Source organism: Phoenix dactylifera, chromosome 11, assembly GCF_009389715.1.
Source record: "Phoenix dactylifera cultivar Barhee BC4 chromosome 11, palm_55x_up_171113_PBpolish2nd_filt_p, whole genome shotgun sequence".
Lineage (NCBI taxonomy): Eukaryota > Viridiplantae > Streptophyta > Magnoliopsida > Arecales > Arecaceae > Phoenix > Phoenix dactylifera.
In genome coordinates, this window is record NC_052402.1 from 21,682,162 (window position 1) to 21,696,822 (window position 14,661).

The following is a 14,661-nucleotide window of genomic DNA, read 5'->3' on the forward strand; positions in this document are numbered from 1 at the left end:
AGAAAATAAGAAATAAAACGGTGCTAAAAAAACCCTGAATCAGAAAATTTGCAAGCATAGCTAAAAACTCTTCATGGATTGAATACCAGAAGGATGAGGTGACAGAGCTGATCCAGAACACCCAAGAACTTCTTCCTACAGAAAGGTTTATCAGGATAAACATACGCCAGCAAAAGAAACCACTTATTTTTCCTACAAAACCAAATTATTCGCCATTCAAGTACAGGACGAGACAAAGATTTGAGTTGCTTACTTGATGTTTACTTTGTCGGAAGTATTAGCAGTCACATCTTTCATCATGAATTTAAGAGTATTGTTCTGGATCAACAGCTGCACTTTTAGGTTCTCTGAGGCCTTCAACTCTTAGTGTTGAGGAATAATAATCCTACACAGGATAGGTTAAAAATGCTTTTGGTATTTATATGTTCTTAGGCCCATCCATCTAAATATCCATATTTTTAGATAGATAGCCTGCAGTTGCTTCTTGCCTGTTGAAACTCCGGTGTGTCATCCTTTGTTTTGGATTTCCATGCTCTATATCCGTTAAGAATTCTTATGGTGCTTATTTACTTTTGGCCCATCCATTTAAATGCTTGGATTTTTAGATAGAATTTTAATACATGGAATGAGAGATTCCTCTTGGAGTTTTAATTTTAAAAAAATAATTTTTTTATTTCCAAATTTTTAGTTATTTTAAATGTTTAAAAATATTTTTTTGTGAGACGTCTTTTATAGAAGAGTTGGTACTCTTTCAAAAAAAACGTTGGTTTCCAAAAAAATACGGTATTTTTGAAATATTATGTATCTTTCAAACCATCACGTCTCTTTGGGTCTTCGGATAGAATCTATAAATAGATTCCTTCGGGATTAATCAAAATCTAATCAAATCCATCTCTTACTCCCGGGAGTTTCTTCCAGAAAAAAGTTGGTAATTAAAGACCAAACTCTTTCTAACAAAATGAAATCAAGAACATATAAAGATCTCACCTTCAGAACACATCACCTTCCCAAATGATATGAAAATAACTGAAGATAGAAACTTAGAAAATTATAGTTTGGATAGGCTTAAAACGGAGTGAAACCAAAAGGTCTCCTCCCCAATAGAGAGAAGCATGGAAACTCGAAAGAGACTTTAAAGACTTGTTTGGATCGTGGGAAGAATTTTTTTCTCACCGAAATAATTTTTGAAAAGTTAATTTCTGAAAATATAATATTTGATAAAAAGTTTTAGCATGATTGGTTAACCATAGAAAAGTGGTACATTCCAAAATGGCTTATGTTTAGTTAAGCATCTACTTTTCTAGAAAAGTTGTATGGAATAGCTATTATATTCTTAATAAAGAAAAAGATCTTATCCATAGATTTTGATGGTTTAAGGATAACTTTAGAAAAAAAATTCTAATTTATAACAGGTGGGATGGTAGCTTTTCCATATTTCTCATAAGTTTTTATTTCTCACAAAATATGAGAATCTTATTCTCATAGGAATGCTTCTTCTTTTTTTTTTTTTGAAAACTCCAACCAAATAAGAAGTCTTTTTTAATTTTCTTGTTGACTACTTTTTTTTTTCTTTTTTTTCTTTCTTTCTTTTTTCGTGAATCAAACACGTCCTAAAAGGGACTCAAAAAAATATTTATAATTTGCCCCATAAATTTAGAAAAAGGTTCCATTACTTACCTTGCAAATGCAATCCAACTAATAGATCCATTAATCTTGAAAATTTTTCTCAGAGCCTAATATTTCAAAATTATACTTTTCTTTAGAATTTCATCATAACATTATAAAAATAAAAATTCTAAATTTCAATAACCTCATAGGGTTGACCAAGCGAGAATGCCCGACACCCCGGTCGGTCCGATCAAAGTGAAATTCATCGAATCATGCTTGAACTAGGACACAATAGTTCAATAAAGATCGGAGCAATCAAATCTATCAGTATTTGGCAAGGGCCGGGGCGGGGTTGACACGCCGCCCGACGGCCCTAGATTAGGACCTTACCAAGGTCAATTCAAAATTACTATGAAGAGTCCCTACTGGATCCAACTACCCTAGAGAGAGAGTATAGAGAGAGTTCGATAGAGAGAGAGAAAGAAAGTTCAGTAGAGAGAGAAAATTCAACAAGAGAGAGAATCTTAGTTTAAGTTCAATCGGGGGTTGGGTTTGGTTGTCAATGGCACAGTTAACTTAGATCAATTAGCATATCTGGCCCTAAATCAAGAGAGAGAAAGCATGGAGAAGAGAGAAAAGAGAGAGAAAGGAAGCTTCTCTCTCTAACCAAGGAAGAGAAAGAAAGAGCCCCCCCCCCCTCAAAAAAAAAACCCATGAAACCAAGATATCCCGATGATGGGGAGCCCTGCCATGGATGCAAACTATTGTGAGGAACCGGCAGAGACCTCCGGTGATAAGATCTGGCGGCGTTGCTAGTTGAAAAGAACGAACAAAATCAAAAAATCCGGCTACTAGCAATCGAAGAGGGATTTGAAGAAATCTGGCTACGAGCTTCGATCAGAGGCTTAGATTTTCTGGTGGGATCGAAGAGAACCTCAGAGGAGCTCTAAATAGAGGTGGAGGAAGGCCTGGAATATATATAGTCACTTTTTTGTTGTTTAATAAAACTCGACTAGAGGGGTATTTTACAAAAATCCTCTTGGAGTCATGTTGTTATTTCAAAGTTCAATAAATGTACTTATATTAGAACTAAATAGACATATTTGATGAATGAGGATCTAGATCTCAAATAGTTACCAAAGTTTAGATGATTATGGTTATTTATAAAAAAATTATTATTTAAAAATATTAGAGAATATCATTGCAAAAGAGTATCCTTATCGGAGTAAAGCTACAGGGCTCCCATTATGTACATACCAACGTTCTCTTTGCCACAACCACATGGCATTAAGGGATTCAAGCAATTATGAGATTTTTTGTAAGAGGTTCCATGATTATTAAATTGCTAAATCATCATTTTTGAATCTGATGAAATTTTCATGTCTGCAGGAACCTTGATAGCATTTTCGTTTTCATCATTTTACAAGATAAACATCTAATTTGGGCACCACCCAGCTGGATTTAATTGCAAGAACAACTCTAAAAATAGGTATGTGTGCGTATATATGTAAATTTTTTTAATAAATCATATTAATTAAGTACAGTAGAATAAATCCACCTTGAACCTAGGGCACAGTGACTTTCAGCCAGAATAATGATCCACTGGACACCGACTGAACTAGTTTGGACCAGACAACCACTTGCTACTTGCTAGCCTGATTCACAGAAAATATAGAAGAAATAGAACCAATCTAATGTTTGGTGGAACTTAATTTTTTGCCCTTGCAAGGGGCACAATTTGTACCACTGTCCTTGATTATGATGCATATATGTAATCAATATTCATGAACACTGGCATCTCTTCTGTTCAAAAACATCAAAAAGAAGCGTTAAAATCTATTTGGTTGCTTGCAGAAGGTTCAGGAACACTAAATTTTCTGGAGTAAAAAGATTTTTTCAACTTTTGGATGACGGTAAACTACAAAAAATAAGAAACGAATTTTCTCAAATTTAGCTAAATAAAAAAACTAGAAGTAAGAGATTCTATTTTTGAGCTTTTTTTTTCCTTTTTTATATCCTTTTCCTTTTCTATAAGTCTTTGCACAATCAAGCTAACCTAAATTGAATTGATTGGTGATTGAAAATTCATAAAACCTACACCAAAAAGTTGGGACAAAATTGAATGGCTGTCACCATGGTTTATTTGCGAATAGCAACCATTGTGTAGTGCCAATTAATGCACAGGTATCGAACTGGTTTTAGTCAAGCAGAATCAAGTGGCAATAGATACATCAGAAAGAGCAGAGAAATGTCACAACAGCAGCTGATTCAGTACCAGCATTGAGGCTTCTACACAATATCCCTTTTCTTGATCATTGCCACTTAGAAAAACTGCTTGCAGTTGAAACACTGTTAACCAAATTTATATACTAGATTAATATAGAAATATACAATATAACTGAGAACGCAAAAGGAATAACATATCACAATCTTTTTATTCTCGTGATATGATGCCATTGTTGTGAATCATGTAGTGTCTTGCAGTACTTTGGCAAATGATAAACACAAATAACCAGCATAAGGCGCAAAACTAGGACATGTACCAGGCACAGTAAAAGGGGAGGAAGAATCATAAAACAACATTTTCAAAATACGGGGGAGAGAATAGAATAATCACGAAGATTTAAACTGTGCAAGATATCTGGTTGCTTTGGTTGATTGGATAACTTAAAGATGCACCAGCCTCTTGACTATTGAAGCCATATATTTTCCCTGGTGCTCAGCAAGAGCAAGCTCCATTTCAGTAGGTTCCCTTGAGCCATCACCGGCGAAAACACCAGCACCATATGGAGAACCCCCTCTGATGTCATCCATCTTGAACATACCTGCTCCAAAAGTGTAACCAATGGAACATATAGCATCCCATGGTGGGCTAACTGGGTAATTGCAGTCCATCTGTAAAATGGAAGCAAATTAATTATATTTAAGCTGCTGACAATATCAATTTCTTTTAATTTTCAAAAAAAAAAAAAACTAATAGAGCATGTAATGGAGCACCTTCAGATGTTCCAGGTACTAAAGTTTAACCCAATTTTGAGAAAGGTTTTAATTTTTGTTTTTAAGCTCTTACGAAAGCCGATGAAACCAAAAATGAGTGTTAAAAGTGTTCCTGGAGGATAAGCAACATTTTGGGGAACATGCAATATATTTAGCACTAAAATGTCAGAAGTTGTTAACCCCTTCCACCATTAAGCAACTTAGCAATTATAATTAATCAATCATGAAGTACTGTTACCTAGCAATTATCTCATCCACTTTATCTTGAAAGTTAGAAATTAACACATCTGCTCCCAATAACCAAGCAACATTCACAACAGCTACCAATACAATGGCCTTAGAAAGCTATAAGACATACTTTTATGGTTAACGTTCCACAATATTATCTCTTGGATTTTCTGAAAACCAACAAGCAGTTCGCAGTTAAAGGACTTCACTAGACTAATCATTATTTTTTTAAAAAAATAGATACTGAGAAAAAGAAGCTGCTGCAACCACTTCACTAAGTGTACCGGCACAAATGCGTCAAATCTCAATAGACTCAACTTACCTCTTAAAAAGTTGAAAACAGAAAATTCAAATGTATTCTTATAGTTTGATGAATTTTTTTTTTTTATGAACAAATCGTAAATTATTGTCATCGTGGAGTCAACAGTTCTTTGACTAATATCTTCCAATATATGCAATAACCACATGATTCCACTAAACAGAACCTCTTTCTTTTTTCTCAGAAAAAGGACACACTGAGAAAGAAAATCCTATGGAAACCACTCACTGAATGTTTCGCAGAGATGAGTCAGACTCAATAGACTCAATTTACGTCTTAGAAAAGTAAGAAGAAAAAAAATTAAGGGCCTGTTTGGATGATTGCGCTGAAAATCCTAAGGGATTCATGGGTTGGGCAAGTACAACCAACAACCAGCAAAATCATAATATTTTAAGGGTCTGTTATAACTTTGCTGGTTGTACTGGCCTAACCAACGAATCCCATAAGATTTTCAGCCCAATCATCCAAACAGGCCTTAAAAAATATTTTATAGTAGGATGGATGCTTCTTTATAAGCAAATGCTAAGTTATTACCATCAACAATTCTCTGCCTGATATGATGTCACCAAGCTAGTTTAGTCGTATGATTTCACCATTAATCAAGACATTTCAACCCCAAGTCCATAAAAAGTGATTTCATAGAAATCTTTATGCCAAGAACTGAGCGATCCTACAAAAAATAAGCAATGGAGGAATCATGTGCTGTTGCCAAGAAATCAGATAAGATCCCTTAGTTGCCTCTCAGACATCTATAAGTGAGTCAAGATAGTGTCTCCCTGACCTTGATCATCCCAACTTGCGTAAGTCCACTTTACAAAAGTTAGGCACCTAAGACAGGTTGTATGGTCAAGGCCATCAAGAGCTAAATACGATCCCAGATGCCAGGGTTTAAGGTGGATACTTTTTATGCACTGGGAATCTGGCATGGAGCTCAGATAGCCACAAGCTAGTTACTACCAACCACATGCCAAGAACAAACTGAAGGCCTTCAAGTCATCTAAAAAAGATATTTTGTTCGGCATCGAAGTCATCATTAAGCACAAAGATTTTAAATAATTATCTTACAGATCCAAAATAAATAATAAATAAATTACCATTTTGAACTAATATATATATACATACATACATACATACATATATATATATATATATATATAGAGAGAGAGAGAGAGAGAGAGAGAAGAGAGAGAGAGAGGAGAGAGAGAGAGAGAGAGAGAGAGATGTAATAATTAGTATAAGTGTTTGCATCTCTACAAGTTTCTTGTTTGACAATATTGGAGTCAGGGCTACCAATCTATCAATGCCTGTGTAACACCTCGTCATCTTTGAACATGAAGCCTCCCCCAAACAGAGTGCAGAATCTGGGCTACAGCCCACTTTGCAACTTTCGTACGATTGTGAGCATCAAATGTACACTAATAGGCATGTGCTAGCAATAGTAAGTGCTTTTCCAATCTTATCTCAGTTCTGCATTTGTTCATGTAGGTCAAGTAATCTTGGCATCACTGTTATCAGAAGCAATGTTTCAAATTCCAGACTGTCCATCAAACTGGAAAAGGACCAGGTTAAGTGTCACCGATTCAATTTCATTCATTCAAAAAAAAAAGTATCACCAATTCAGCGACCACATCAACCCAAAATAAACTGTGATATCATCACGATATAATAAATGTATTAGTTATTGATTAAATATTAATATAAATAGAATAAAATCACAAATTCATATGAAAATAGAGAATCTTTTTTTTTAAGTACGTCTCTAACAATTTCAACACTTTTTACGTTCAAAAAGAATTACAAATATATGGGAAAATATTTGAAACTTTCTAGTTCAATTCTAGCACATGCCTACTAATTTTTAAACACTTTTTATGTTCACATAACATGACAATAATGCATAATCATGGTATATTCTCATACAATTAAAAATTTTCAAAATGAAAAAATCATAAATATATAAAACATCATAGATGCTCTGACTCATGTTTACCCATTTTCTCATTCAATGGACAGCCCAGTTTTTTTTTAAAAACTCCATCTATCCATCTCCAATCTTACATCTTTAAAAATTTAACCCAAATCTCTCCTCCACCCTCATCCCAAAGAAGAAGATGAATAGAATCTCTTCTTCTTTTTTCCCAAAACGATTTTATCTCATCTTTGCCAAATAAATGTTATTCCCACTTATAAGATCCCTGTACCCCAAATGCAAAACTTTTCCAGACACCCCAATTTAACCACCCAAAACACCCTCATCACTTTCCCTCTTCAAGCCCTATTCTCCTGTTTCCAGGTTGCATTATGCTCACCAGCCATAACAATCTCATGGAAATAGAAGGAAAAATGTGGAGGAATGAGAAGAGAACTCCCAAGGCTCTCTAATGCCTACTCACCCATTCCACCATCCCACCTGACCACCACCAACAGTTTTGGCCGGGAAAGAGAGGCGCAAGCAGGCCTCAAGATTTGAGATTAAGGGAGAATGACTAATCATGAGGTCTTGATTGTGTCATGGAAGAAGGTGGCTGGTCTAGATAAATCTTGCAGACCCCTATCTTCATGGGAAAATGTGGGTTTATAATACATAAAAAACCAACTAGTTCATTGAGAAATGGTTCATTTGGATCGCCGGTCAAACCACCTGTTCAAGAGATTCTCACAAAATAAAATAGTTTTTCCATCTAGATGGGTTTGGGGTTAAACAAGATAGGTTCAACCGATTAAACTACCTGGCCCGGTCTGGTTTTAAAAACATTAATTAGAAGTACCAGTATCCGTGTCTATGCTTTTAGCTATAACAGTTTCAAAAAAATTAAACAAGGGTAAGATTTAGTACTAGTATCAGTAAGTTCATTATCAAGACTAAAATCCATAAGTAACAGAAGATTTTCCAAATCCTTTCACACAACTACCATCGATATTATTTTAGGCCTTTCCTTCCCTCCTGACCCTTCAACACATATTTTAATCTCTCACAATGGCATAATTGTCTTTCTTAGATATGTCCAAAGCATCTCAACCAAATCTTATTTGTTAAATGATACTAAACGCTCAACTCTATTTCTAACCACTTAGGGAATATTCAAGCTCAAGAGCAATCCAAATTTTGCCGCATTGTTTCAGTAGAAATCTTCTGTGTATGACAGACCAAAATCTGTTTGATTACACATTAAGTCTTTCCTCTTAATTTCATTTCATTGTGAGAAAAGATCAAATAAATCATTGTGAGTTACTAATGCCCTTTTCTAGTAAATGAAAAATTAGTGCTCTCTTACTATGACTAGCAAGAACAAGGAGGGCCTGAACTGAACTCTGCCATACTTTACAAAAAAGCAGCTGGCATGTATCTAAATCATAGTAAAATTGAAGCTGTTCAGAATTCAGCATAAGTCTTGGCGCATGAGGCTCCCACCACTAAAGGGTCTGGGGAGGTCCGTAAGCAGAGAGGCCGTTTTCGTGTTTCCCACCGATGACATTCAAGTCACAATAGAGCACCCTTACGATTGCACCAAGGACAGAATTTAGCAAAAGTAAAGACTATACATAAAAGGGAATATTACTCCAGTAAAAAAGAAATGGTATTGTTAAACAATATCCATACTAGATATCTGATGTTCTCGAACATGGCTTATTCATGCATTATCCAAATTTCATGATAGCTCTAATACTGGGTTTCATGTTTATCGATCTATATATCACTACATCAGGAGAGCCACATGAAACTTTGAGATGCAAATAATATATCGTTTTAATCTTCTGAAGAAAATAATGCAACAAAGTATGACATCCTGATTCCTCTATGCATCGATCAGAATTCATTAAACATTAATTTCTGAAATACTTGTAAATAAGAGCATGCAGCACCATGCACATATATACATATGATGATCGTGACACATCAGCTGTAAACACTCAGCCAGAAAACAGAGATAAGTAAGAAAATACAAAACTTAAGAACAAATCAACCAATATTAATGCTAAAGAAAAAGTGGGGATCTTTTAGATGGCTACAGTTCAACTATCGAAAAATAAAATTTAGAAATACGTTCATTGCTGGAAATCCCTAATTCATGAGAAAATTTTCTATGTTCTTGATCTTTTTCCCCCTCCACCCCACTCCTTTACCAATGGGAATTGGGACTCAAACCTAACTTGGCTGGGACTGAGCATACATAAATCCCATTTTTCTTTTCATTAGATGACAAGTATAACTGATATTCGGACTGGTGGGTGTTTAGGAGACCCTATGCAGCAGAGTGTGCTCTTATTGGTGCTATAACAAAAATGTAGAAGTGATTTCCTTGAACACTATCACATATAGAAGGAGAATCAGGGTTACAAATTCGAGTTAGCACAAATCAAGGAGTACATCCAGATAACAACTGAGAGCTAATATTTCAGCAGTGCTGAGATGAGATGAGAATGATAGGTGTCGTAACTGAGTTCTGTATTTATATCTGATTCCATGGTTATGACTAAAGCTTGATGAAGCATCAGACCAAGATGGCTAAGGATAGTAAAAGTGCTGGATAGATTCAATATGATTTTTGGGTGTTAGAAAGCTCAAAATAAGACCAAAGCTAAGCTGCTTAAGTGCTAATCCATGTATTTAATGACCTTGATCATTTGCTCTCTTCCAACTTATTGTTTATCCATAAATGCCTGACCCACAAGTGACTAGAACTAGAGGCGTTTACTCCAGAATTTCTTGGTTGCTTTTTTGCTTAGTTGGTGTTTCTTTTTTCACATCTTCTTTTTCCTCTTGCTTATCTATTTGCTGCCCTCTTTCTATATTATCCCATTGAGTTGAGGATGAAAGTACCTCTAGCTACAGGGGCAAAAAAGTGTCATCACTCTTCGCCACAGAAAAATTTGATAAAAGCCTATGAAACTATGCAAACTTTCTACAAAAAATCGATATATATTTCATGATTTATCTTCCAAGAATATAGACACAAGAGGATTACCATCAATATTAAGCAGGTCGAACCCTCTATGGATCTCTTCTCTCATTCTGTATGTTCCTTCATTCATTTTTCTCCCCTTCATTCTCTTCCTGTTCTTCCCGATCATTCATTATCTTTTCTTCATAGTTGTTAAGTCTAACAATTTGAAGGTCAGAGGTCGAGTTTTGTAGACTCTAAGGAATCTAAGTTTTAATCTACAAACTGGTTGAGCAGATATTGAGTCAAAACATGATCAGGATATACATAAAAACAGGCAAAATCCCAGGCAAGTTCCTAAATGCAGTCAAACTGCATAATAAGATGACCTAGACATGCCTATTCAAAACAGTTCACTAAGCACTTCATATATAGTAAAGCAGTGAGTATAAAGGAATGACTGAACAAAGATGCTTATGATTCTTTCAACTTCAAGTAAATTCTATCCACAACAAACAATCAACATAGCATGCCTAGGGGCATGCACCTTTAAGATTTTATCTGAAAACTCATTAATAATATTACTTGCATCAGTAGCACTGGTTTATGGCTCCACCAAGGACATAAAATAGCAGGAACACAAAGTAAATTAGCCATGTGCCCAACTGGAAAGGAACATTTTAAAGTCATGTCAAAAACTCTCGTATAGTACAAAATTAATCACCAGATGGAACAATAGCAACTCCATAATTAAAATGAAAAATAAGTATGAGAGAATGATGATGCTTAAAGGACAATAATTCTAAATACAACTATATAAAGGTACTTTGTATCACCTTAGCTGTAAAGCTTTGTGCTAATTCAACATTAAGTCTCCAGACAAACAATTAAAATTGACACTTGCTTGTGAAGGATCAAACCATTTCTTAGGCATCACATGAACTTCTTAATATATGCATCAAGCAAAACATGCATTAGCAATAAAAAGAGCAGTATAAAATTGCAGTCATATAGTAAGAACTATAAGAAAATTTAGCTGATCCCTTCATTGTTTCCTGTTATCGAGCACTAACAAATGCCAAGATATTCAATGAAATAACACAAATTAGTACAGATCTACCCCATAAAAAAATCTGATTGGAACAAATAAAAAAGATCCAAATTTTATATACTACGCGAATATATAAATAATAGATGGTTCTTACGCAGTGGTTTCCTGCCCTCCTCCCTGGGTCCCAGTGCTCACAAAGAATCCGGCGGGCTTGCCAACGAGCTTCTGCTCCCTCCACAGGTTCCCAGTGGCATCAAAGAAGGCCTTCATCTGCGCCGCCATGCACCCAAACCTCGTCGGGAATCCAAACAGTATGCCGTCCGCCTCCACCAGTTCCGCCGCCGATATGACTGGGATCTCCAGGTCCTTGGGCGGCGCCTTCATCTGCTCCAAGACCTCCGGCGGGAGCGTCTCCGGGACGCGGTACAAAACACCCTCGACACCGTCGATGCCGTCCACCCCTTTCTTCATCTGCTTCGCCAGGCCCTCCACGTGGCCATACATGGAATAGAACACGATGAAGAGCTTCAGCTTTAGCTCCGCCGGCGGCGGCGCTGCCGCGGCATCGGAGTCCTCGTGGCTCTTGTCCTCGGGGGGGACAGGGGCGTTCCTCGCGCCGACCGCCTTCTCCCGACGCGACCGCAGGCTGCCGCTTCTTGCTCGGCACGCAACCTCCTCCTTTCCCCATCTCTCTCTCAAGTCTTTCTTTCCCTCCTCTCTACTCTCTCATCAAAGATCGCTCCAATATCCGAATTTTACTCCCTTCCAAAACCCTAGCTTTCTGGTTTCTTCCCACAAATTCGACTCCTCGCTAATTCCGCCCCAATTCACAAGAAAACTTAGCTTCTTCCCTTATTTAAACAATATTTTATAGATGTCTGGAATCAGTCGATAACAGCTGGAACAGAAGAAGAAGCAATCCAATCTCTAGCGAAATCCCTTCAATTCTTTCCAAAAAGAAAACCTGTTCGATGTCGCCAGCTTCCACAGGACGAATCAAATCGAATCGAGTCGATCCCGATCTGGACGAAAATAAAGTAAAAAAAAAAAAGGAATGGGTGATTATGCGTTCTATAATGGAAATCAAATCTTTCCGAATTTGAGCGATACGAATCGAAGAGTAGAGATCAAGGCTTTTCCTCAGCAGGTTTGGATTTCGATCTCCATTCTTACCCTAAAATTATTTCACCCAGGGATGCTTTCGAGATCCGAATCGCGTCCAAATTCCGCTTTGTTCTTTGGAGTACTGATTTAATAAGCGCGTCGGAGACTGGGTCGGACTTCCAGAAGGTTTAACTGTCACCCACACGGTGACTGAATCAGCTGTTTCTTTATCTGCAGCCAAGTTGGATAAATTACCTATCACGTGGCGACGCGTGGCCTGTGGAGAGCCAGAAAAGGCTGCTATAATGTCAATAGGGGTAGGTAGGGATGGCAATTATTAACTTATTAGATCGCTGAACTTATTTCAATTAGTTACAGATAAGATTAGATTATCTATTTAATAAAATAATTAAATTTAATTTAGAATTTTTAATTATTTTTTAAATCAGGTTGAGATAGATAGATTTTTGATTTGCCATATATTTGATCCGATCTAGATACCAACGTAATTGACACCCCTAGAACTTTAGCTCTTTAGGTTGGCATGGTATCTTCCATCTTTGTGGTTATTAGATTCGGATTTATAAAAAAAATAAAAGTAGTTAGGAAATGCAGTTGAGCTGATCTAAGTTAAATATCCAAAGATTTGAGCTCGACTCGATTTAAAATATTCAGGCTCACAACTCGACTCGAGATCGTTCGAATTATAATATTTAGATTCAAACTTGACTCGATAAAAAAGAAGAAATATTCGAGATCGACTCAACTCAACTCAAACATCAACTGAGCCAAACTCGAGCTTGAATTTGAGCTCAAATTTGAGTCTTGGTCATATTTAAATAATATGATTAAAAGCTAGAAGTTAGGTCGGATTAAAAAAATATATACATGTTATATTTTAAAATATTAAATCAATACTATATATTATAAATAAAAAATAATATTTTTGTAAAAATACAAACTCGACTAGGCTGGTAAGACTGCACGCCAAGTATTTTGCTACTTAAGCTCGACTTAAAAAATCCATTCGAACTGCTCGAGCTCGATAGGTCGAGCTTGGACTCGAGTCAAGCTCATGAGAATATTGATGTGGGGTCGGAGCCCCGACACCAGCCCACACACGGCCGAGCAGGGAAAGCATCTGCGTCCCTCGCGAGGTATTGTCCGCTCTGGGATTGCCGCTTTCGGGTCTGCGGGAGGTCGCCCAGGGCCGGAGCCCAATGACAGTCCCGAGCCCTGACGGCGCGGGGGTCCGCGGAGGTTGCCCCCTACCGGCAGAGCGATATGGTATTGTCCGCTTTGGGAACCGTGGGCACTTTGGCTCGCACGGTGGCGGACCCACCTGCAGGCGCGTGGCTGCTGGACAGGTGTCCCTCACGGTTTTGTCCCCCGTAGGGGCGCCTCGTGAGGAAAGGTTTTAGGCCTCCTCATTATAAGGCACAGACCTTTCCGCTGATTAGCCGATGTGGGACTAAACTGGGAACCCCATCCCACAACACAGCCCCCCCAGTGGGAAGGTCTGTGCGTGGCCGGGTCCCTTCCTCTAGCGCCATCTGATGTGGGGTCGGAGCCCCGACACCAGCCCACACACCGGCCGAGCAGGGAAAGCATCTGCGTCCCTCGCGAGGTATTGTCCGCTCTGGGATTGTCGCTTTCGGATCTGCGGGAGGTCGCCCAGGGCCGGAGCCCAATGACAGTCCCGAGCCCTGACGGCGCGGGGGTCCGCGGAGGTTGCCCCCTACCCTCACGGTTTTGTCCTATAAAAGGTGCCTCGTCTGAACGAGAGAGTGCTGGAGCAGCTCAGCTCGGCAGAGCGATATGGTATTGTCCGCTTTGGGAACCGTGGGCGCTTTGGCTCGCACGGTGGCGGACCCACCTGCAGGCGCGTGGCTGCTGGACAGGTGTCCCTCACGGTTTTGTCCCCGTAGGGGCGCCTCGTGAGGAAAGGTTTTAGGCCTCCTCATTATAAGGCACAGACCTTTCCGCTGATTAGCCGATGTGGGACTAAACTGGGAACCCCATCCCACAACAAATATTATTGTTATTTTGCTTGTGAGCTGCTCGACCATTTGCATCTCTATAGATGGGAAACATTACCCTAAAAATTTAAAAATTCTTAATTAACCAAGAAAACTTATTGTTTTAAAAAATATTTTCTTTAATCAATATAGTCTGGCCGTTAGGAACAATCATTATGTGATAATTTAATAACCTTGGTAATTCATGAAATGTCCCAGGCTTTTATTCTTTGAGTGAAGAAAGTAAAAGTTATGAAATTTAATAACTACCGTACCTCCTTTTTACCACCACCTGCACGTATGGCAGCCGGGCAATGTCATGAGACTCTGGTACTTCACCTGGCAATCCATTCATTTCCTCAAGCCCTTTCTAGGCTCCTGCCGGTTTGCTAGGGTTCGTCAGCAGCTTTGGCATGTTAGATTGATAATAGTGTTGCATGTTAGATTGAGGAC

General features: G+C 37.9%; 1 protein-coding gene across 1 annotated transcript; it reads right to left on the bottom strand.

The window, feature by feature from the left end:
- Positions 1–4,020: 4,020 nt before the first annotated feature.
- Positions 4,021–11,805, bottom strand: LOC120112445 (probable NAD(P)H dehydrogenase (quinone) FQR1-like 2). The gene is given in 4 exon segments (XM_039131894.1): positions 4,021–4,454; positions 4,457–4,503; positions 11,241–11,725; positions 11,727–11,805. Coding segments are annotated over 4 exon segments (759 nt in total). The 5' UTR covers positions 11,775–11,805; the 3' UTR covers positions 4,021–4,275.
- Between the last annotated feature and the right edge of the window lie 2,856 nt (positions 11,806–14,661).